The sequence below is a fragment of the Mastigoproctus giganteus genome, chromosome 9 (genome assembly GCF_048544385.1).
Source record: "Mastigoproctus giganteus isolate SK-2022 chromosome 9, ASM4854438v1, whole genome shotgun sequence".
NCBI lineage: Eukaryota > Metazoa > Arthropoda > Arachnida > Uropygi > Thelyphonidae > Mastigoproctus > Mastigoproctus giganteus.
Window position 1 is genome coordinate 70865486 of NC_143583.1, and position 26784 is coordinate 70892269.

General features: G+C 35.5%; 1 protein-coding gene across 3 annotated transcripts in view; it reads left to right on the forward strand.

The window, feature by feature from the left end:
• The window catches only part of whd (carnitine O-palmitoyltransferase whd), a 333289-nt gene that overhangs the window by 95032 nt on the left and 211473 nt on the right, over positions 1–26784 (forward strand). For all 3 annotated transcript variants that reach the window (XM_090381653.1, XM_090381652.1, XM_090381654.1), the window contains 2 exons: positions 4511–4588; positions 21785–21892. In XM_090381653.1, coding sequence (XP_090237779.1) covers positions 4511–4588; positions 21785–21892 — 186 coding nt within the window. The remainder of the gene's footprint in view (positions 1–4510; positions 4589–21784; positions 21893–26784) is intronic.

Below are 26784 nucleotides of genomic sequence, written 5' to 3' on the forward strand. Positions count from 1 at the left end.
AGAGTAAAAGTAATTGGATGGGAGGGATTTGTCACCCTTTTTAGGAACTGGCTGGATATGAGCAAATTTCCAAGCAGAAGGAAAAACACCTTTGGAATAAGAAAGTGAAAAAACGTGGCAAAGATCAGGAGTAAGTTCAGGAGCACAGGATATGAGAACAAGTGGAGAAATACCTTGTAGGACACAAGCATTAGTGGAGAAGTTAGAAGACAGAGAGCCATCTGCCATCATCAGGACCTGGAGCTTTCTTAGCATCGAGATTTGTCAAAATCCTTCTGACATCCTTCTGATGGAAGACCCAGGAGGCATTGAATGGAGTGTGTTGGGAATGGTGGGAGGTGTCTTTTTCCAAAATCATTAATACATGAGTTGGAATCAAAATGGGATGCTAGCAGGTGAGCTTTATCCTTGGCTGAAGTGACAACAGAACCATCTGGTTTTGACAGAGATGGGCAAAAGTTGCGGCCAATAGCTTTGGCAAGAGACCAGAATGCTCGGCTACCATTAGGGTAAGAAGCAACTTTTCTACTCTTAGCAGCCTGTTCAAAATCTGCTTTACAATTGTTGTGAGTACATCTTCAAAAAGGCCTCTAAGGTTGGGAAAGTTCATGTTCACAATATTAAATTAATACACCAACAATTTAAATTAACATAGTTTAATATTTACAAAAATGATGGATATTATAAAATAATCTATTTACAATGACTGATTTACTATACATTATAATAAAATACAATAAAATAAAAATAAAAATAAAAAATATAAAAAGTTAAAATACAATAAAATATAAATACTTAAAAGCGTTAAAACTGTGCAGGTGGGGGTGACTGCCTCCTTTCTCAACAACACAGCACATTAAGCAACACATCCTTAAGTATCAGGTTCATGGCATACATGGTTGACCAGGTGCATGAGCAGTATATTCTTCGTGTGTACCAGAACTGAAAGTGGCTCAGGGGCGTGGAAGGCAGAAATGCTCATCTTTTGCAAGGATTACAGCCTCGAAAAGTTTACCTCAGAGGTAGATGGTGCCCTCCCATTCCTCGATGTAATGGTGTACAGAGAAGGCTCTAGACTTAAGACCATAGTCTATAGGAAATCAATGTGTAGGAGCCAGCACACCCATTACAAGTCGGCACAGACTTTACAACATAAGAACAGCGTCGCTAAGGCACTTCTGGATAGGATTGGGATGCATTGCAGTACCCCTGAGGAGAGAGAAAAATAAATCAGATAAATCTTGGCGGACCTTATGAAATGCGGTTACCCCCCAGAGGATCTTAGATAAATATAGTAGGGGGTGTGGAGCCTAGTCATAGAGTGCCGTCCGTTCCAGTCACCACAGCCTACATTCCCCACTACTATCCGGGCCTTTCAGAATGTATTGCAAGGATATTCCGTACTTACCAGGTATGCTGTGTGCAGCTTCCGGGTCGGAAGTTGCACACAGTAGTGTCGCAGGTTAAGGATCTCATCGCAAGGGATTCCAGCAGTGGGGTCATATACGAGATCAAATGCCCAGATTGTGGGGAGAGTTATGTGGGGGAAACAGGACAGCGGCTCAAAGATTGTCTGGGGGAACACGTGAGAGCTATACAGACCGCAAAGCTTAGCAAGTCCACTATTGCCAAGCATTTTTGGGAAAAACAACACCAGGTTTCCCCAGAGAATGCTGTCATCCTTGACCGGGTGCATAAATTCTGGGACCGCAAGTGTCTCGAGAGCTTGTGGATTGGTTCATCTGAAAATAATACTATGAATAGAGATAGGGGTGTTTGGCTTCACCCCCTTTTCGAGGCTGTAATCCTCGTAAAAGATGAACGTTTCTGCCTTCCACGCCCCCAAGCCACTTCCGGTTCTGGTACACACGAAGAATATACTGCTCATGCACCTAGTCAACCACGTGTGCTGTGAACCTGATACTTAAAGATGTGTTGTTGAGAAAGGAGGTAGGTGTCCCCCCGAAAGTTACAATTGCACAGTTTTAACACTTTTAAGTATTTATATTTTATTGTATTTTAACTTTTTATATTTTTATTTTATTTTATTGCATTTTATTATAATGTATAGTAAGTCAGTCATTGTAAATAGATTATTTTATAATATCCATTATTTTTGTAAATATTAAACTATATTAATTTAAATGGTTGCTGTATTAATTTAATATTGTGATCAATTGTTGTGAGCTTTGGTGTAGGCAGAAAATGAAACTGAAGAATTGGAAACAAGCCAATTACGATATGCAACGTTCTTCTCATGAACAGCCCTAGCAAATTTATTGGAAAACCAAGGTTTAGATAAAGGACGAGATTTTAAAGTGGAGTGTGGAATAAAGGATTCCATTCCTACAAGAATAATTTCACTGACACGATCTGAGCAAACATTGACATCAGAAGTTTTGAAACAGTAATCCGACCAAAGAAAAGAAGAAAAGAAATCTCACAGGTCATCCAATTTTGTATTCTTGTGATGCCAAACAATACAAGGTTGGGAATAGCCATGAGATAAAGGCTCCATTGGAGAAGAGACAATAACCAAGTTTTGATCTGAGGTGCCTAAAGGACCTCTCACTTCAACCGTGTACTTAGAAGGGTTGTTTGTGAGAAAACGATCAAGTGTATTGGCTATATGGTTAGGATTGTCCACTATTCTTGTAGGTAAATGAACAATCTGTGCAAGGTCATTAGTAATTGCAAAAGCCTCAGCATCTCGACCAGCTGGGTCGGTGTGACTAGAAAATGGAAGCCAGCTGGAGTTGTGAACATTAAAATCACCAAGGAAAATTACCTCACTCTTAGGAAATTTGACTGGAGAAAGTAAAGTTGTAAAGAGAGGAAGTCGAAGAGCTCCAAGTGATTAGGGGAGTTGGGAGAACAGTAGAGACAACAGATGAATTTGACACAATGAAGTAGAGAGATTTTAAGCCAGAGAAGTTCGAAAAGAAGAGATTCCAAATTATCAAGTCTCAGACAGGGAATATCGGAACGAACATATGCACAAGTACCACCTTTTAGACGAGAGGAATCATACAGCGAATATTTTGGGCAACTGAGATGAACAGTAGTTGAATCAACTGATAACTGAGATTCTGTCAGAAAAAGTACATGGGGTTTGGCAGACTGCAAGTTTAAATGGACATCGTTGAGATTAGAATTGAGACCACGTATATTTGTGAAATGAACTAGGAAGTGTTTGGGAGTTTTAGATTTTTTGCAGATAAGCTTACTTTCTTAGTTTGACAGTGTGTTAGTGCAGTAAGTATTTCTGTGATCAACATTTACATGAATGACAAGGTTAACGGCCTGTGCAAAATAAAAAGTTAGTTTCTGTAAATAACTGAGTGCTTAACTCTTAATGGTATGGCCCCAAAATATTTTTTTCCAAATGATCAAGCATTAACAGTAGGGCTCAGGTTTAATTTGTCTGTATCTGCACCAGTTGTTCAAACGAATTCAGTAGAAGTGAGTCATTATTTGCAACTACTTAAAGCAAAATCATTGATATTTGGCGTTTTAGTACCCCTGAATGCAGTTATCTGTTTTTAGTGTTTATTCTACAGTTGTATGATTCAACATGTTATGCGCAGCAACTAGTACCAGCATGGAAATTAGTATTAGCATTAATGGTGACAAAGAATGAAAGGAAGCAAGCTTATACAGCATCAACTCAAAAAAAAAAAAAAAAAAAAACCCCACCCTTCTCATATCACCTGTTCATCCCTTTAATTATTTTTCTAATTCTTAAATTTATTCATACTCTTTCACAAAAATGAGATTATTTGGAGGGCTATATGAAGAAGGAAACAATTGCAGAGCTTTGTACCGTGATATGCACGAGTGTTGAAAAACTCAGAATAACTCACAGGGGAGATGTCTTTAAGAATTCCTCCATTCTCTGACAGGATTTAAACCCAGACCTCGCCAAACGAGTGACATCATTATGTATTATTTCTGTATAAGTGCTTGTGTTCATGTTTGGATTTGCATATTTAGTGTGCTGAAAAACCCAGCATAATTCTTGGGAAAGTCCTAATTTCTGCTCCTGAGATTGGCTAACACTGCATTGATTGAAATGGACTTTAATAATTTGTCCAGTCATAATCAAAAATCAAACCCATGCCTTTTCAAATGAGCGACAAAACCACTATACTGGAGGACCATTAATTGTGTCACTTAGAATACCATTCTTATTTATTTAGGAATTTATTGATGTCTTATTTCAAAATGAACAGTTCATGGTCTTCTGTAAGTTTGCACTGAAGAGGTCATTAACATGTTATTTTCTGTTGATGGAATTGTAACAAATTTTTGTTATAAAAAAGTAAAAATATTCATTCTAATTTTCATGATATACTGGGATGCCATGTACAGTCAGAGTTAATACATTTTTAGTGAGGATATTCACTTTTATATAATCTAATTCATAAATTTCTTTGTTGCTTTTGTTAACAGTGAATTTTGACTAAAATTATATATTATGTGGAATTAAAAATAAGTTTTGCTAACTTAGGTGTCTGACTGGTGGGAAGAATATGTTTACTTACGAGGGAGATCTTCTCTAATGGTTAACAGTAACTTCTATGGAATAGTAAGAAAAAAATAATTTCCTTCAATAATATTTTATGTCAATAACTTTAACTGAATTAATTAATATTAAAATATTCACAAAAATTAACAATATCTGATATTTCTCAACATTCAAAATTCAAATTGTGACATCTTGAATGCTTTCATATTACACTCTGCTGCACTGCATTGAAATAAAAATTTATTTTTGGATTCACTTACAAAAACTACACATTAGAAATACTGGATATTTTTAATTTTTGAATACTGGGAATAAGCATTTTCACACTACCATAATTTTATTTTTGCTAACAAATATTATATGGTAATACTAAACCAGATTATTCACGAAACATTATTGTAGTAATCATCTTGAGTTATGTCACATTTTCTTTACTCTGAATACTGAACTAGTTTTCATGTACTGATTTTGTGTTGTAAAATGCTTGTATTTATTAATTGGGATTTGTGGTTGTTAGCATTTACGTTTGCCATGTTTATGTGATAATGTGCCCCCCCCTCTCTCTCTCTCTCTCTCTCTCTCTCTCTCTCTCTCTCTCTCACACACACACACACACACACACACACACACACACACACACACACACACACACACACACACACACACACACACACACACTTTAAAAACAGGATTGGTTTCTATGTTATTCAGATTGAAATGGTATTGTGAGAGGAATCTTGTTCATTAGTCTTCAATCTATAGAAAGACCCTCTGTGGTTGGGAATCATGACTCCACCAAATCAATTAATACCTACATGGAACTTTCAGGAAATTATGCTCCTTTTCATTGTGTGCACCAATATCTGTACAGATGTTGAATTCCAGGGTAATCAACGCGGCTGTTCTTATACAATGGATAACAGATGTGAAGAAAGCTACATGGTCAGCCAAAACTCAAATGTATCTCTCAACGCTAAATGTAAGATCGCTTTACAAGACAGAGAAAATAAAATTGGTAGAAGAAGAATTGTAAAAGATCAAATGGGATATCGTAGGAATGTCAGAGACACATTGGACAGAAGAAGGAATACTGGATATGATAGGAGGAAGAATATTTTACTCAGGGAGAAAAGACAACATACATTGAGAAGGAGTCACTTTCATAGTAAAGAAATATCTATTAAATTCAATAATAGAAATTAATCCACACAGCTCAAGAATTATAAGTTTAAGAATAAAAGGTAAAGAAAAAAGGAATCTTCATAAAAATAATCCAGGTATACGCCCCAGACTCCACAAATGATGATACAGAGACAGTTGCCTTCTATTCAGACCTATAAGAAACCATAGATAATACAAACAAAAAATATCTTGTCTTATCTTATCTTCCTTCATGGATTAGGCGATCCGCCTGTTCCGATCTCAAAGAGGTCTGCCCATCTTTTCTTTGGTCTTCCTCTGTCTCTTTTTCCTTTGCTCTATATGTATATATATATATGGCGCCTCCGTAGCCAGGTGGGAAGGAGCAGCAGTGCATAGCACATGCTTCTTGATTAGACCGGGGTTCGAGCCCGTCACCGCCAAATACAGAGGATGTGGAAAGGTCAGGGAATGACCACCGCATATCTCGGAGCAATATGGCCTTAGTTGCTAATGCTCCTAAAAAAAAACCAAATAACCAATAATAATAATAACTCTATATGTATAAGCTAATTTAGGGAATCTATTATCTTCCATTCTTTCTACGTGTTCTTTCTATCTTTGTCTGTATTCTATAATTTTTCCCTTAATCGAGGAAATCTTTATTTACTCAATTAATGGAAATATTAGAAATTCCTTTCTAATATTTATGTTTGGTATTTTATCTAATTTTGTACATCCTTTAACATATCTTAAAAATTTAATTTCTGCAGCTTGTATTCTATTAATGTCTCTTTGTTTCGGTATCTATGTTTCAGAACCATAAAGAAGTGTTGGTATTGCCATTACTTTGTAAAATTTCAATTGTGTTCTGCATATATTTTGAAATTTCGCCAATTTCTGGTTCATATCTTCTTCGACATCATACATTATATCACATCCTAGATATTTAAAATGTTTTACTTGTTCTAATATTTTATTGTCTATAACTATTTTTTTTCTCACCATATTTTTCCCTTTAAAAGCCATTGTTCTAGTTTTCATCGTTAATATTTTAACTTTATATTCTTCTGTTATTTGGTTTAATTTAAATACTGCTCTTTGTAAATTATCTTCACTATCTTGAATAATTACTTGATCATCTGCAAATAGCAGTGTATTAATCCTATTCTCTGTATTTAAATATATACCTATATTAATTTCTTCTTTCCATTTACATATCATATCCTCAATATATATGTTAAACAGCATTGGTGACAAGCTGCATCCCTGTCTAACTCCTTGATTTATTATATATTTTCTTCTGTTAATTTATTACCTGTATCTATCACTATTTTTGTTCCTTGATATAAACTCTGTATTATTTTTGTAAGATGCTTTGGGTGTCCTTTATTATTCAATATGTCCCATAGTTTTCATCTGTTTACTCGATCAAATGCTTTTTCATAATCTTTAAATGCTAAATGCGTTTCTAAATTAAACTCTTTTCGTTTTTATATTATTTGTTTTAATATAAATATATTATCTGTAAATGATCTTTTTTTTCTGAATCCCACCTGTTCTTCTATTAATATTTCATCAGAGATAATTTTAATTCAATTATTTATTATTTTGCTATACATTTTATATACTGTATTTAGTATGCTAATCCCTCTATAAATTCTTTGTATCATTTCTATTTCCTTCTTTAAATATTGAAATAATTTTTGCTATCTTCCATTCTTCTGGTATTTTATATTGTTCCCAACATTTATTAAATAAATTTAGTATCCTGTCTTTTAAAAAACTTCCTCATTTATACCATCCATTCCTACTGCTTTCCTATTTTTTGAGCTTTCAATGCCTTTTCCAATTCTTCCTTCATTATTAGATCTATGTCACTAACTGGGTCTAACTGTATCTCTTCTGTTTGATATGTTGGGTCTTTCCACAATTCTTCATAATGTTTTTTCCATTGTTCTTCCTTTATTATATTTATTCTTGAAGTGTCTTTCTCTGTGCTATTCAAGTGTTTCATCATTTTATATGCCAAATTTTGTATTCCATGAACATCATGTTCTATTGTGCTTATAAATCTATCCCATGACTGTTGTTGTTTATATATTTCTTCATTCTTACTTGTCTTGTTTTGTATATATTTAAATATTTATTTATATATTTATCTTGTACTGCTTTAGCTATTTCTTTATTCCATATATTTATCTGCCTCTTCTTATAGTTTTTCCTGAATTGTCCAAGTGTCTCTTTTGCTATCTTTTGAATTATATTTCATATATTATTCCATTCTTATTCTATTTGTTCTCTCTCCGATGTTTTACTTATTTCTTTTTTAATCCTTTTTCATATAAATTTTGTATACTTTCTTCTTGAAGTAGATATACTTTATAACCCAACTCCTCCTTCCCCTGTTTAATAGCTTTTCTCTTCTTCCGTTTAGCCCATAACTCTATTTTTTAAGCTACTAAAAATTATCTGAATTAATATCATATCCTCTAAACATCCTAATATCTTGACATTGTTTTGCTAATTTTTGATTTACTATTACATAGTCTATTATTGATTGTTTACCTCTTGCTGACCATGTATATTTATGTATATCACGTTTTCTAAAAAATGTATTTGTTATCTTTAAATTATTAAATGTTGCAAAGTCTCTTAATTTATATCCATTTCCATTTACTTTATTTTCTCCATAACATCCCATAATATTTTTTATTGGCTTATTCCCTATCCGAGCATTATAATCTCCCAAAATAACTACATGGTTCTTTTTTATATTCTTATCTAGTTCTTTTTGTAACTCTAAATAAAATTTATCTGTCTATTCCTCTTTTCCATCTTCTGGAGCATAAATTCCAATTATACATAAATAACCTCTGTCTAATTTGAATCTTACTGTTATTATTCTATTATTTATAAATGTGTAGCTCTGTATTTTGGTTTTCCATTTCCGATCTATTAATATTGCTACCCCTCCACTAGCTCTTTCCTTTTGATCTACTTCTCTGTATATCATTGTATAAGAATCATAATCTTTCGTACCTTTTAATTTTTTCTTTATTTTTATTATTACTGCTATATTTACTTTCTTCTATTTTAAATGTTTAAGTAGTTTGACTTCTTTATATCCTAATCCTCCTCTTATGTTCCATATTGCAATATTTAAAATGTCCGTTATTCCTTTTTCCAGTCCAGGTTGCATCCCTTTGTCCGTCCGGTTTTCCTCTTTGAGCTTTAAGTGTTTATATAATTTTTTTTACATGGGGAGGGAACCAGCCTCCCACACAACCCCCAACCAGGAGGATCAGACTCTTCGTCTGATCCCTACCCTTTGACCTGTTTGACTAGGGTGGCCTTACCGGTAGTCTAGCTACTGCCAGCATAGCTCTCTGGGTCATCTGGATACTCAAGCCTCCTCCTCACCGCGACAAGGTGATAACATTTCAGGGAGGAACAAAAAAGATATTTTAATAATAATGGGAGACTTTAACGCAAATGTTGGAGGCCTTTCGACAGATTTCAGTGACGTATTAGGAAAGTTCGGGATAGGAATTAGAAATGAGTGAGGAGAAGAACTCTTGAACTTCTGCAAAGAAAATAAACTATTCATCACCAACACACTGTTCTACCAAAGATCTCAACATAAGTATACATGGACATCACCAGATGGAAATACAAAAAACTGTATCAACTACATTTTAATAAATAACAACTGGAAATCATCCATTCAGAATGTTAAAACTCTTAGAAGTACAGATTTTGACACTGATCGTGAACTGCTAGCAGCAACAATTAAATGGAAATTTAAAAATACGAAGCCAAAGAACAATAGAGCAACATTAAATATATATCACGATTTGAAGAAGATAAAATAAAGGAAATTTATGGGTAAACACTACAAGAAAAATTAAAAGATAAACTATTCATTATCTGTGGAAAATATATGGGAGAAAACCAAACAATTGACTAAAGTGCAGCCGTAGAAACCTTGGGAACAAAACCAAAACCAAATAATCCTTGGATTACAGCAGAAATTTTAGATGTATGGATGGAAAAAAGACAAATTAAAAACCTCCTAAACAAAGAAAATAGTCAAGACAAAAGGGAAAAATATAAAGCCCTTAATTTAATTGATGAATTTAATCATGAAAAATGTGTCGATTTTGGGTCAACCCAAAATTTGGCCCTCTTCCAAATAAACTAAAAGGGGTATTAATTTTAAATCCCCTGCAGCGTTACCACCCAACAATAAAGTCAACCGATCCTGCGCTGCTTTGAAACCTGGCATGTTTTTTTCTTCTTTCAATATGAAACTTCTTTCAGGCATTCGTTTCCGCAAAACTCCTGCTTCATCTATGTTAAAAATTTGTTGAGAAGTATAACACGTAATATCTCTCTTCAATAATTTTAATAAGTTCTTTTTTGGAAGGTTCGGCTCCTGCACTTGCGGCTTCTCCCTGGATTTTAAATCTATTCAACCAGCCTTTACTAGTTTTAAATGGTTCCGCTTTTTTTTTTTTTTTTTTTTTTTAGGTGAGTTTTCTTCAGATCATCATATTGGCTAATCTCTCTGTCTCTCTCTCTCTCTCTGTCTTTTTTTTTATTTTTTAATTTTTTTTTATTAGGTGAGTTTTCTTCAGATCATCATATTGGCTAATCTCTCTGTCTCTCTCTCTCTCTTTTTTTTTTTTTTTTATAATAATATTTAACTTAACTGAATTCTGCATTGGATATTATCTTCTAATTTTAATATCCATATATTATATGGATATTAAAATTAGTTAAGTCTTTCCATTTCAATCCTAATAGCCGGCCTAGCCCTAGTTGCTTGCAGTGGAACAGCTATCTTTCCCGCTGCTAAAATGAATTCTTTATTTTTTTTTATAATTGTTCTTACAATTAAACTTGCGAGTCCTAAATTATAACACACATCCACTTGTCTTTGACTGGAATCAGTTTGCTTCAAAACGTCTAATTTAATTTTAAAATTCAGTCTTTTTCTTATATTTATAGTCTTCGTACTGCGCTCAGACGTTGTTGCTTTTTCATTCTTATCGGCCATTATTACTCTTTAAAAATGTAACTGCGTTGGTTGCATTAATTATGATACAATGTTCAAGTAAACTGTCCGTTTCGCACAATGTCTAATACGGTACTGAGTGATGACTAGACTTCGGATAAATGCATATAATGCAAATATTACAAGCAATATACTTGATCATTTTTTAAAATGTTGATCTCGGAACTACGTAACAAGTCACTGTATTGCAATTAAATTAGCATGCGAGAAAATTTCACTGAGTGTGGGAAAATTTCTAAAGTCAGCTTGGGAAACGTTTTAATGCTGTTTTGGTATTCATTTTCAAGCTATCGACTCCAACAAATGAAACGATTTCGTTAAATATGCCAAAAATGCAATCTGTAAAAGAGCTTTATAGTGATCTGTGACAGCGTTATAGTCAGATGCGGGTTATAATATAAGAACAGCGTTACAGCAAATCAGCATAAAGCGAACCGTGTTATAATGGGGGCCTGCTGTATTAATACTCTCCAACATGTCATGATCTTGAGTCAGCTGTTTTTCTCCTTAGTATAAACATTCTTGTAATGTAAGCTATAAATAAGTCAATGGTTTATTGTTGCAGTTTTAGTTTTTTAAAAAGAACTGATTTTTGTTTATTTAATTTGCTTTTCTTTCTTTTTAAAATTCTTAGTAACAGGAAATTGCATCATCAATAAATGTATGACAATGCATTCACTTTCAAAAGATTCCTTTTTCATCTCCCCTTGATGTATGTGCCTGTATGTGGTGAGGAAACTTCCCAGTGATGCTGCTTGTCTTACAGATTAACATCACTGGGATGCAATGTCCACAGGTAAGGTTCCAAGCTAACATAGCAGGAATCCAGTGTGTTTCCAGTGCACTGTGACCTGTGGAAACTTGGAAAGGGCAATCCTGATGGTTGAGAGTTCCCTGCTTCGACAAGACAGGTGGTTCTGGGATGACTCGCCCAGGATCAGCTGGCTAGTGGGTTTTCTTGCAAGTGTGCTATACCGTAGTCTGAGAGACAGGATTCAGGCTGGCAGTGGCATAGTTATAGTCTCTGGGCATATCTGGCATCCCACTCCCTAGTACATTTATTGCTTGCCAATTAGTGGACTTCTCATTTGTGCTCCATGGTGGGTGGGAACCTTGGGCGTTGAACCAAAATAAAACATTATGAATCCTGATTGTCTGTTTTCCTTCTGGGCCTCAACATGTTCCCTGCCAAAAATGAATGACATGGATACAGACACTCCGCCATTGCCTGTCCCAAGCCTAGATGAGAAAGGAGGGGGGGGGGGGGAGCATACCTCACGTAAAAAAACACCGGGCTCAGCTGGCTTCGGCCGACTGTACATGGGAATGGGCCCCTGCCTGAGTTACAGGTGGAGATGCAGGATCTATCTTCAGCAACAGTGGAAGTCTTTCACTCTTCCAAGGTACTGGTCCCATCTAATTGTGGACTATGCAGCAGGGGAATGGCAAGCCGGCTGCATTATCTGTCTTAAACCCTGTGGATCTCAGTCATTGTAAGATAAACATTCATGCTACCACTTCCGGGGTAACCGACACAGCCTGCACTTCTTATACCACGAAGAACAGCTGTGAAGAAAGCTATATGGTCAGCCAAAACTCAAATGTATCTCTCAATGCTAAATGTAAGATCGCTTTACAAGACAGAGAAAATAAAATTGGTAGAAGAAGAATTGTAAAAGATCAAATGGGATATTGTAGGAATGTTAGAGACACATTGGACAGAAGAAGGAACACTGGATATGGCAGAAGGAAGAATATTTTACTCAGGGAGAAAAGACAACATATATAGAGAAGGAGTCACGTTTATAATAAAGAAATATCTATTAAATTCACCCACACAGCTCAAGAATGATAAGTTTAAGAATAAAAGGTAAAGAAAAAAGGAATCTTCATAAAATTAATCCAGGTATATGCCCCAGACTCCTCACATGATGTGATACAGAGACAGTTGCCTTCTATTCAGACTTACAAGAAACCATAGATAACACAAACAAAAAAGATATTTTAATAATAATGGGAGACTTTAATGCAAAAGTTTGAAGCTTTTCGGCAGACTTAAGCGATGTATTAGGAAAGTTCGGGATAGGAAATAGAAATGAGCAAGGAGAAGAACCCTTGAACTTCTGCAAAGAAAATAAACTATATTCATCACCAACACACTGTTCTACCACAGATCTCAACATAAGTATACATGACATCACCAGATGGAAATACAAAAAACTGCATCGACTACATTTTAATAAATAACAATTGGAAATCATCCATTCAAAATGTTAAAATTCTTAGAAGTACAGATTTTGACACTGACCATGAACTGCTAGCAGCAACAATTAAATGGAAATTTAAAAATACGAAGCCAAAGAACAATAGAGCAACATTAAATATATCACGATTTGAAGAAGACAAAATAAAGGAAATTTATTGGAAAACACTACAAGAAAAATTAAAAGATATAAACTATTCATCATCTGTGGAAAATATATGGGAGAAAACTAAACAAATGACTAAAGATGCAACCTTAGAAACCTTGGGCACAAAACCAAAACCAAATAATCCTTGGATTACAGCAGAAATTTTAGATGTACGGATGGAAAAAAGACAAATGAAAAACCTCCTGAACAAAGAAAATAGTCAAGAAAAAAAGGAAAATATAAAACCCTAAAAAACAAAATAGACAACCTATGTAAAGCTGCTAAAAAGAAATGGTTGAAGACAAAGCAAAGCAGTGCGAGGAGGCAAATAAACATCACGACTCTAAAACAACCTACCAGGTTATAAAGGAACTCTCTAAAACATACATCCTGAAAATACTGACAATGAAAAATAAAAACAGTATAAAAACAGGAAACACGCAAGAAATTAAAAAATATATGGAAAGAATATTACCAAACTCTGTTCAAAGGGGAAGGAAAAAACACTCTTGCCTTAGATAATAGAAGAAGTAAAGCACCCTCGATAACAAAAGAAGTTCAGAAAGCAATTAGCCAAATGAACAATGACAAGGCACCCAGAAACGATGGCCCCCAAGCAGAACTATGGAAATTTGGAGGCAATGCAATGTTAAAACACCTCGCACAATTGTTTAATCTAATTTTATTTACAGGGGATATACCAGAAGACCGGAAAAGTGGAATAATAGTACCCTATACACAAAAAAAGGAGATAAAGAAAATTGTCAGAATTATAGACCTATTACCCTTTTAAACCATATATATAAAATATTTATAAGGATCTTACAAAATAGGATACTTAAAAACATATGAAGAAACAATATGGGAAGAACAAGCATGGTTTAGAAAAGGCAAATCAACAATAGACCAAATATTCACACTAAACATCATTTCAGAAAAATATTGGAAGAAGAAGAAGAAACAGATAAAGAGGTTTCTCTTTATCTGTGCTCCATCGATTTCTAACAGGCATTTGACTCTGTAAACAGAGAAAATTTAATGAAGCAACTATAGAAAATTTCACTTGATCATGAAATAATCATGTTTGTAAATAATTTCTACAAAAATACAAGAGGAATAGTAAAATTCAACAACCTTAAAACAGAGAAATTTGAAATAGAGAAAGGAGTCATGCAAGGATGCCCTTTATCTCCATATCTATTTAATATCTACCTAGAAGAACTAATGAAATCAATTGAAGAAAAAAGATGCACAATAATAAATGGAAAAAATATAAACCACATAAAATATGCAGATGATATTGTGATTTTAACAGAAACCAAAGAACAACTAAAAGAACTATTAACAAACATCGATAAAGCAAGCAACAATTATGGAATTAATATTAATATAAATAAAACCAAAGTAATGCAAAATGGAAAAAACATAGAAGACATAAACATCTAAAATCAACAAATAGAACAAGTACAAAAAATTTGTATACCTGGGCTCTCTAATAACCGGAAACCTAAGTAATATTGACCAAATTAATCACAGACCGAACATCAGATGGAAAAACATGAACAAACTCAAAAACATATGGAAGAGCAATGAAATCTCAAATAGTCTAAAAATTAAACTACATGAAACTGTCATCATACCCACAGAAAATTATAGATCAGAGAATTGGAGAATAAATAAGAAAGAAAGGCAAAAAATAATGTCATTTGAAATGAGATGTCTAAGGAAAATCAATAAAACAAATTGGAGAGAACATAAAACTAATGAACAAGTAAGGAGAGATCTAAATTTTGAACGCAGAATAATAGAACAGATCTACAAAAAACAACTTCAGTGGTTTGAACATGTGAACTGGATGAAACAACACAGGCTGTCTAATGGAGTACTGACAGGAAGAATTGGAGATAAGAGACCACCAGGAAGGCCCAAAAGAGAATTGCTGCAATGTCTAAAGGAAAACACAGGCTTTCAGAGTTATCAAAAAATGATGCAAGATTCAAGAGATCAACAACAATGGAGGACGAGATCTAAATAGGGACTTAACCCTTGCCAAACGGAAGAGTAGAATGATGAATGATGTTGAATTCTGTGTACTCCTGCCCAGACAAGATTGGGGAAGCAGACATTATTCTCATGTTATTCTGCATACTTATGTGTGGAAATTTGGCATTAGCATTAGTAGTAGCATGTGATGCAAGAAAGCAAGCTTATAAAGCATCAGCCAAAATAATAATAAAAAAAAATCTTCCCCTTTCACCTATCCATTCACTCCAAAAGTTTGTCCAGTTCTTACTTGAAATTATTTAAGCTATCAACTTCCACAGCAACAGATGGAAGTTTGTTCCAGCAGTCAACCACTCACTGGCTAAAGGCAAATTCCTGCACAACTATTTTGCAACTGTCTCCTCAATTTCCATTTATTCTCCCTCAAGTGCGTAATCTGAGAAAGCAGAAGAATCCCATCAGTTTACTCAAATCATTCAAAGCCTTATACACATTAATTAGATCACCTCGCAGATACCTAGTCTTCAGATTCTGCAGTTTGCAGAACTTAAGCCTTTCTTAGTGAGAGGCACCGCTTTCTTCCTCTCAGCAATCTTGTTGCCCTTCTCTGTACTCGTTCTAGCAATTCTACATCCTTCCTAAAATTAGGTCTCCAGACCTGTACGCCGTACTCAAGGTGTGGCCCCTCCTTATCCCCGATAGCAAAATTCCCATATATCATTGACAAGGACGCACTCATAATTATTGCTACTGTCTCCTTTAATATAACTGTATAGATCCCATTCACTCCAGGTGCCTTTGTTATGTTTAACTTCAACAATTTCTCCTCCACTTTCATCTCCATTATTGCAAAATCATTTAGCTTAGTTAGAGTTTAATAAGCTTCTCTCCTCCACTTCCCTACATGTGTGAATGTAGATTCAAAATAATCATACAGTTTGTCAGCTATCTGAGCAGGATTATCAAGTGGACAATTTAATTCATCCCCTTCCTTGTACAGTTTATATAAGTAAAGAAGTCTTTGCTGTTTTTCTTTATATCCTTTGTTGAAAGGATGTTGTTCTGTGTTAATTAATTCTGTGAGTTTGAAGTTGGACAGTAAAACGATGTTGACTGGTTGCGGCATGTGCTCAGACTGGATTGAAAGAAAGAGCGGGAATTATAGAAGAACAGTGCCCATGGAAATATCTATAGAAAAGGCATGCATCAGAAACAGAACGTCTGTGTGACAGAGAGTGAAGAGACTTTGCAATGAGTCATTAATTAACCTAACTGCCCTCTTTTGAATGGAATCTAGAAGCTTGAGAGAGGTTTTTAGGGCATTGCCCCAGATGGGGGAACAATATTCCATAGCAGGGCAGATTTGCAATTTGTATAGAGTGAACAGCTGTTTGGAAGAAAAGTAATGCCAAGAGCAAAAGAGAAAAACCCAGTTTTTTAGATGCAGAAGAGTAACATTTGTAATATGCTTATGCAAAAAGAGATTAGAAGTCAGGGTGATTCCCAATATAGATATATGATCTTGCCTAGAAATCAGTGTCATCAAAGATAAGCTTAGGAGCAGAAGAATCCTTTTTGCGAGATATAAGGCAGGACTGAGTTTTAGAAGGATTGAAATCAGCTAAGTTATCTTTGCCCCACTGGAGAATTACCTTGAGATCGGCATTTAAGGAATTGGTAGTAGATATTTGAGAAGTTGAAGCTGTTTATGCAAGGCAAGGTTTCTCAAACTGGAAGTTGGAATGCAATATGATGTCATCAGCAAAACTATGGAGAAAGAACTGAACCTTGGGGAACAACAGAATTTGTGAAGAATTTGGAAGATAAAGAGGCATCTACCATCATTCGCAATGAGCTGATATAGAGAAAACTGTATACCCAATTACAAAAAATAGTTGATAAGATGAAAGCTTATTTAGAAGACCTTTATTCCAAACATGATTAAAAGCCTTTGAAATGTCGAGTGCAACTGCTAGTTTCACCAAACTTTTCCATTGAATTTGTCCATAGATAGATAACAAGCCAGAATATCATCAGTGAATTGACACTCATGGAATCCATATTGCGATCATTGATAATCAGATGGGAGGTTTCTAGATAGTTTAAGAGTTGGCACTTAATTTATTTCTCCATTACTTTAGAAAGCGTAGAAGTAAGTGCAACCGAATAATTGGATGGGAGGGATTTATCACCCTTTTTAGAAACTGGCTCGATATGAGCAAATTTCCAAGCAGATGGGAAAACAGCTTTGGAAAAAAAAAAGCATTACAGAACAGGAGGAGAACAGGTTTTGAGAACAAGTGGAAAAATAACTTCAGGACTGGGAGCTTTCGTAACTAACATCAAGATTGTTCAAAATCCTTCTGACCTCCTTTTAACGGACGACCACAGGAGGCATTGAATGGAGCGTACTGAGAATGGTGGGAGGTGGTTTACCAAGATAATCAATTCATGAATTAGAAGAATAGTAGGATGCTAGCAGCTGAAGTGGCAGTAGGACCACCAGGTTTTGACAGAGATGGGAATAGAGATGTGTAAAAGTTATGGCCATAACTTTTACACATCTCTATTCCCATCTCTATCAAAACCTGGTGGTCCTACTGCCACTTCAGCTGCTAGCATCCTACTATTCTTCTAATTCATGAATTGAATTAGAAGAATTAGAAGAAGAATAGCTTTTGCAAGAGATCGAATGCTCGACAAGAGCAAGGACAAGAAGCAAGTTTTCTACTCTTAACCTGTTCGAAATCTAGTTTGGACTGATTAATAACAGCTTTACAATTGTTGCGAGCTTTGGTGTAGGCAGAAAATGAACCTGGAGATCTGGATACAAGCCAGTTGTGATATGCAATATTTTTATCTTGAACAGCCTTGGTGCATTTATTGGAAAACCAAGGTTTAGACAAGGGATGAGATTTTAAAGTAGCGTGTGGAATAAAGTATTTCATCCTTACAAGAATAATTTTACTGATACCATCTCAGCACACACTGACATCAGAAGTTTTGAAACAGTAATCTGACCAAGGAAAAGAAGAAAAGAGACCTTGCAGATCATCCCATTTTGCATTCTTGTAATACCAAACAACATGAAGTTCAGAATGGCCATAAGAGAAAAGCTTCACTGAAGAAGAGACGATCACCAAGTTGTGATCTAAGGTACCTAGAGGACCAGTCACCTTGAATGTGTACTTAGAAAGTTTGTTTTTGAGAAAAAGATCAAGTGTAGTGAGGATTGTCTGTTTTGGCTGTGAAGGAACATTGTAACACCATGCAAGCTTGTAACTGTTTACAATTTAACGTTGTGCAATAAAGATATATTTTCTCTCCCCCCCTAAATGAACAGGCTGTGTAAGGTCTTTAGAAATTGCAAAAGCCTCAGCATCTCGACCAGCTGAGTCCATGTTACTACAAAACGGAACTTGTATGTGGTTGTAAACATTAAAATCACCAAGGAAAATTACCTCACTGTTAGGAAGGTTGGACTGGAGAAAGTCAAGTTTCAAAGAGTTCCAAGTGATTAGTGCAGTTGGGAGAACAATAGAGGCAGCAAATGAATTTGGCAGAATTTGATAGAGAGATTGAGCTAGAGAAGATTGAAAAGAGGAGATTCCAAATTACCAGGTCTCTGATAGGTAACATCACAGCAGACATATACATAAGTACAGTAAACCCCCACTATTTGCAGGGTTACGTTCTTGAGAAATGGCATGAATACTGAGTAATAAAATAGTAATAAAAAGTTTCCGTTCTAAAGTATGAAAAATATAAGAAAAACTAGTCTAAAATTTTGTCTATGTATGTTTTATATGTACCTACATAATATGACTATGTACTAAGACAAACATAGACAGTACATAGTGATATAAGCATAAGGTATCGAAATGAAAATAAGAAACCATTTAATATTAAATGTGACATTTATTAGAAATTTCAAACAAATTTTTCAAAAACATATCAAGAACATATCATTTTTTCTTTGATCTTTCACAAATCCCTTGTTGTTCATAGCCATATTTTTGTAGGGGTTAGAAAAGAACTTGTCCACAATAAAGTCGCTTTCTTTTAACCGTTAGCACACTCGAAAAATTCTGTTTATTCTAACACACACTGCAAAATGATAGATTTTTCACTTTTGTAAGCATATAAATCAAAAGCAAACTATGAAACCTTCCATGACAAGCGCATAACACATATTGAACAAGGATTAGCGAGAAACATCCATGCTCGCAATTGTGTCACCCCTCTCCCTCCATCCACTGAGCACTGTTTTGACTGGGCAAGATGATTTTAGCCACACCCATATTTTTTATGGCAGAAAATGTTCACGGCACTTTAAAATTCTCGTTTTTTTAGGTTTCATTTTATATTAAATCAGCGACTGAATACAGATACCGTGAATAGCTGTTTACTGACAAAGAACAGTTTTCTTGATGGGGGGAACCCCTGGTGCTGTTTGACCCTAAAAACACTTTACACTGTACTGCCTGAGCAAAAGGAATCATGCAGTGAATAATTCAGACAACTGAGATGAGCAGTAGTTAAATCCACTGATAGTTGGGCTTCAGTCAGAAAGCGTACATGGGGTTTGGCACATTATAAGCAGAAATGGATAGCATTGAGATTGGAACTGAAATAAGGTATATTTGTTAAATGAATGGGGAAGTGTTTTGAGATTTAGAGCTTTTCGCAGATAAATTTGTTCTTCTAGTTTGACAATTCCTGATGTATTCGGTAGTAAGAAAAGGTGGGGATGGGACATGGTTTATGAAGTAATGAAATTCTTGGATATGGCATACACATGGCAAGAATATACCCAGCTCCTTGGCATTATGTGGCCTGTATCACCTGATAATTTATATACATCCCATACATTTTACTTCACTGCCATAAGTCTCATCAGTTCATCTGACATACATTTAAGTCTATGCTCCACTGGATGCACTGCCTTAGATTTTGTGCTTTTTAACTATGATCATAACCCCTCACCACCACCTGCCCTATATATATCCTTTCTGAACACGTATTCTGCAAAGCATGCTTGAGAAAAAGATGTACCTCTATTGCTTAGTTTTGCACAAACATTCAAAGAAAACTGCTGAGCGAAATAAGAGAATTGTAAATTAATATTCAAATCTTTAATGAGAGAAGCACAAAAAGTAGTATATACATTAAAATAAATTCCTAAATTTAAATCAGCCATTATGACAATACAATTAAGTGTATTGTTAATTACTGAAATATAATAAATTTTGAAGATGAAAGGTTGTCTTTATTGATTGACACAGACATAAAAGAGTGTAAAAGCATCAAAAGATGTGTGAACTTGATTAATTTTGGGCAAACACAGAAGTTTTGCAATCAAATTTAGTGGGAACAAACTTTCAGCACAATGAGATATTTAATTCCCGACAAGTTGAGAACAATCCCAACTTGTAGGAAATTAAATATCATAGTGCTGGAAGTTGATTAAAAACTTTGTAACACTACTATATCTCCATTTGATATAGTGCACTTCATTCATCAATCAGAATCTTACAGATTCATAATTTAAGACATCCGTTAATAGAATTACCAAGTGAACTCTTCTTTAAATATGTAAATTCCAGTGCAGCTAAAAGTAATTTATTGTTTTGAAGTACATTACTATTCTGTTCAAAACCAAAAGAACTGTCATTTTTTTAATTGAGATGACACTGAAATATTAATAAACATGCATAGAAGATAAAAGAGAATTTTCTTTTCATCAGTTAGGGACTACTTTGTCAGCGCACATGGCTATGTTGTGAATAAGTTTTTATTGAGGAGTAAATTAATAAAAAGCACAGACATTTCCAGAATTGATGACATTGAAGATGACACATTTTCTTCCATTTGCTACTTTGTAGAATTTACTTTCATTGTGCCTGTTGATGTTTATTTTTGCACCAAAGCAGCTGAGTCTATGAGGTATCAGTGTAATGTGTCTGTAAATTTCATGTATTGCACAATTGGATTGTCTGTTCTGTTGAATGAAAACCCGAGTTTCTTAGCTTGTAGCCCTCATTAGAGCTTGATAAACTTGTCTACACATGAAAAAACTCAGAGAAATTCCTTCCTTCTGAATGGCATTTGAACCCAAGCTTTTTTCACGCGGTTGTGGGTTCCGAAAAGAAGCAGTTTGTGGTAACTCCCCCACCAGAGAGATGATGATGATGTTTTAGCCATTTCTGCAATAGAAAATTGTGTTGATGCAAAATGGACTTGATTAACCACTGTGTGGAGTAGATGAAATTTTGAGGTGTAACAGAATATGTAAAATTTGTGGAAGTAACCTATGGTTAAAGTCAGTATTTTTTTCCTCAGTGGCCTCAAATATGCCACTTATTGTTTAGTCAAAAATGCTTTTTTTTTGTATGTTACCATTTATGTTACCATTTGCTTCACAGTTTCCTTTCAGTCACCCAAGGGGGTGGCTGAAAGAAAATAAATGCTTCATACAAAGAAGGGCACATTTGGAAGGGTCATAATACTAATTTTAAACCAAAGGTTTTTAAAAAAAAAACAAAAACCATTATTTTAAATGACATATTTACCTTTATATGTGTTTCACTGCACTATTTAATTTATTTTATTTTTTTGTAGGATGCTATTTTAGTTCATCCAACCAAAAGTCAGGCAGCTCGAGCTGCCAATATAATACATACATCTTTTTTGTTTCGACGTGGAATTGATCGGCAAACCATTTTACCTGTAAGTTTATGCATTGTGTTTTAACTAAATTATGCTACAAGAGTATTTCAAGTTTTGTATCTATCTTTGGTGTAAATGAGAGAGAGAGAGAGAGAGAGAGAGAGAGAGAATTATTGGAAATCAATCAGTTTTTGTAGACTTATAAAAAAATTGGATGATAATGCAAAGTTCTTTCATGGCCGGTAGATAATTCAAAAAAAGAATTTTAATACAAAAAAAGAAACAAGGGAAGGGAAAAACAGACCGAAAGTAAATGATGAATGTTCATAAGGAAATATCCCTTGTTATATCACAAAAAAACAAGTGATACAATGAATTTATACATAGCTGGAAATCTCTTAATAACAAACCAAGGTATAGAAGATGCTGCCATCTGTTGCTGGAGTGCTGAAACAGTTTTTGTAGAAGAATTAATCTGATCAACATTTAACGATTTCAGAGATTGAGAGAGATCCATTTGTAGCATTGAAAAGATATTTATGAGCATTTACACATTTGAAGTAGCTGTGAGATGATCTCATGACACTTAATTTTATATGATTTTCAACAGTGTCATCCACTGAGCGCCGACCGGGCTAGCCAGATGGATAAAGTGCCTGCCTGGCAACCCAAAGATCGTGGGTTCAAATTCTGCCTCGAGCTTGAATCAGAGTAAAAAAAAAAAAAAAAAAAAAAAAAAAAATGCAAAAACATTGGGAGGTGCGTTATGGCCACAGAAGCCGATGCGCCAACACCTAACAAAAGAAGGGAAAAAAAAAAAAAAACCCACTGAGCTTCTGGCTGTTTCCAGTGACAACCCAGAAGACTTTTTTTTTTGGGATCGTTACTGGTGATGAGATGTAGGGTTCATCACTGAGACTGTGAGGAAGTACAGTGAAACTTCTTTAGAATCTCTTGATATGTTTATTATTTCAATGGTACAGTGGTTTAATATTTTATAATTGTTTTACAAGTTTATTACAAAGTTTTTACAGATCTATCTTTTGTACTCAATGGCAGTGGTTTTGGTGGTCGCATTAGTAGTAGTAGTAATGGCATGTGATGCAAGAAAGCAAGTGTATGAGCTTATGCAGCATCAGCCAAAAAAAAAAAAAAAATCACACCATTCCCTCCAAATGCCTGTCCAGTTCCTCCTTAAATTTATTTAACCTATCAACTTCCACAACGACAGATGGAAGTTTGTTCCAGCAATTAACCACCCTGCTGGCTAAAGGCAAATTTCCGCACATCTATCCTACATCTGTCTTTTCTTAATTTGAATTTATGCCCCCTTAAGTTCGTAATCTGAACAAGTGGAAGGATCCCATCAGAATTCAGCGTGCTCAACGCATTCAAGGCCTTATACACCTCAATCAGATCACCTTGCAGGTGCCTAGTCTCCAGCCACTGCAATTTGCAGAACTCAAGCCTTTCTTGGTAAGAGGATCCCTTCATTCCCCTCACCAATCTTGTTGCCTTTCTCTGTACAAGCTCAAGTAAATCTACATCCTTCCTAAAATGAGGCCTCCAGACCTGTACACAGTACTCAAGGCGTGGCCTGACCATTGCCTTATACAGAGGGACAATCACCTCCTTTTCCCTGCTAGCAAAATTCCTATATATCATTGACAAAACCACATGACCTGCCCTGGCAGCTTGTCTGCATTGCACAGAAAACTTCATATCTGACTGCACAATTACTCCCAGGTCTTTTTCATTTTCTACCACCTTAAGTGTAGTACCACACAGTTGGTACGTTTCTCTGGGGTTACCTCTACCCACATCCAATACTTTGCATTTTTCAAGGTTAAACTTCAGTTGCCACTTCTTAGCCCATCTGCCCAAACAACCCTGCCAACCTTTCTATCATCTGCAAACTTCGACACTAAGCCTGATATACCTTCATTAATATCATTGATAAATATACAAAACAACAGTGGACCCAACATCGAACCCTGTGAGACTCCACTAATAACGTTAGTCCATGAAGAGCAGCACCATTGATTACCACCCTCTGTCTTCTCCCACTCAAACATCCTTTTATCCATTGTAGCAACTTACCCTTAATACCATTCTGCTCCAATTTGTACAGTAGTCTTCCATGCGCAACAGTGTTAAAAGCTTTCCTGAAATCCAAATATATGATATCAAAATTATTTTTTGTATCCAGTTCCTTTGTAACCACACCATAAAAAAAAAATATCCTATTAAATTTGTCAGACAAGACTTTCCTTTAACAAACCCATGCTGTGTTTGAATTATTGCTGCAGTTGTGTCTAGATCATCCTGCAATGCATCTTTAACCAGTGACTCCATTACTTTACCCAGAAGAGAAATTAAACTAACTGATCTGTAATTACTCGTGTCAACCTTCGATCCCTCTTTGTGAATTGGGGATACATTTGCACATCTCCAGTCCATGGGGACCTCCCCGAGTCCAAGGATGCTCTCATAATTATGGCTAAGGGTTTGCTTAGTTGCTTTGCCGCCTCCTTTAATATAACTGGATAGATCCCATCCACCCCAGGTGCCTTTCTTATGTTTAATTTCAACAATTTCTCCTCCACTTTGCTCTCAGTTATTACAAAATCATTAAGCACCCTGCTACAATTTGATAATCTTCTGCCATTTTCAAACCTTAATAACTCCTCATGTGTGAATGTAGATGCAAAATACTCATTCAGTTTGTTTGCTATCTGAGCAGGATCATCAACAGTCGAACCATCGATACCAAGTGGAACAATTAGATTCATCCTCTTCCTTTTAGAGTTTATATAAATAAAGAAATCCTCACTGTTTTTCTTAGCATCCTTTGCCAAAAATTTCCTCGTAATCTGCCTTCGCCTCCCTTCTTCTTCTTCTTTGGTCCTTAGCTGGCAGCTGGGGGAGGCGGTTGGCCACGCAACCAGTATGCTGCTGTAGGTGCCGCAGGGTTTCGGACTTGCTCTGTGATGTTCTTCCATACCTTACGATGAATGGCGTCAGTCCTGGCCTGGTTAAGGTTGAGACGTCGGCTCTTCAAGTCATTTTCCACTTGCTTGGCCCACGTTTTTCTAGGCGCGGTCCGTTGGATGCTCCATTGGGTGGGTCGTTGTCTCCAAAGGAGTCTGGCCTTTGTGACCTGATTACAGACTAGCTTATATCTGCCATAGGCTTCTGAGCCACTTGATAATTTATATGCATCCCATACATTTTTCTTCTCTGTCAAGAGTCTCATTAGTTCATTTGATAACCATTTAGGCTTAAACCTTGAACAATATTTCTTTATAGGTATGAAACTTTTAGTAGCTTCCACGATTAATTCCTTGAATGCTTCCCACTTAGAATTTACTGTTAGTAACATCGTCAGTTGATCCCACTGTACAGAATTTAAAAACTGTCTGAAACCATTGTACTCACCCTTTCCTTTACCCCTGATGGTAATTATATCTTTAAGTAAATCCCACATCAGTATATTGTGATCACTGCCACCTAGTGGTTCCTTTATCTGCAAATTCTTACACGAATGATCACTGCTGATAACCAGATCAAGAGTATTACCATCTCTGGTTGCCTCTCAAACATGCTGCTGCAGAAAACAATCACCCAATAACTCCACAAAAGTCTTACTAGTGTGGGAGTAACCAACCCACAAGTTCCAGTCAATATCCTGGAAGTTAAAATCCCCCATTATAAGACATTCTGATTTATTAGCCCACTCTATTTCTCTGTACAATTGTTCATTGTACTCATTCGAGTCATTAGACCTATAACACACTCCTACTCTTATTTTTGCTATCGCAATACTTATGTAACACCAAACTGACTCAACAGTGCACTGTTCATCTATATCAACTGGGTTCAATTCTTTTGATTTTATGTTTTTCTTAATTAACAGCATGACACCTCCTCCCTTCCTATCCTTTCTGTGCACATTGTACTCCCCAAATTCCAATTCTGCATTCCTAATATCAGTGTGACACCACGTCTCAGATATCCCAACAATATCCGTCTTGACCATCACTTCAAATTCATCAAGTTTATTTAATGTACTTCAAGCATCGGTATACATGCACCTATTCCTAGTTATCCTGACACATCCCATAAATTTTTTTTTTTTTTTTTTTTATGTGAACCCCAAACACGAGAGGTATTAGAACCTATAGTACTTAGTACTGTGCTTGTGTTTGAGGTTAAGAAGACAAAAGAAGATATTTGTTGACATTGGACTTGAACTTCTGTAGATTGTAATTTTCAGGAAATATGTACGAAGGAAGATTGTTCCAGAAAACGGCAGTTGAATGAATAAATGAGGAAGATGAAAAGTTGCTTCTGTGGGTTTGAAGTTGGACAGTAAATGGATGTTGGCTAGTGGCAGCACGTGTTCGGACTGTTTTGAAAGAGAGAGAGAGCAGGAATTATAGAAGCCACTTTAGAAGAACAGTGCCCATGGAAGTATCTGTAGAAGAGGCATGCAGCAGAAACAGTGCATCTATGAGAAAGCGAGTGGAGAGAGACTCTTAGAGATGAATCATTAATTAACCTAATTGCCCTCTTCTGAATGGAATCAAGAAACCTGAGAGAGGTTTTGGGGGCACCACCCCGGATGTGGGAACAATATTCCATGGCAGGGCGGATTTGCGATTTATACAGAGTGAGCAGCTGTTTGGAAGAAAAGTAACGTCGAGAGCGAAAGAGAAAACCAAGTTTTTTAGATGCAGAGGAAGTAATATTTCTAATGTGCTTGTGCCAAGAGAGATTAGAAGTCAGGGTAATCCCCAAAAGAGATATATCATTTTGCCTAGAAATCGGGAGTGTCACTAAAGATAAGCATAGGAGCAGAAGAATCCTTTTTGCGAGATATAAGACAAGACTGAGTTTTAGAAGGGTTGAAATCAACTAAGTTGTCTTTGCCCACTGGAGAATTACCTGAA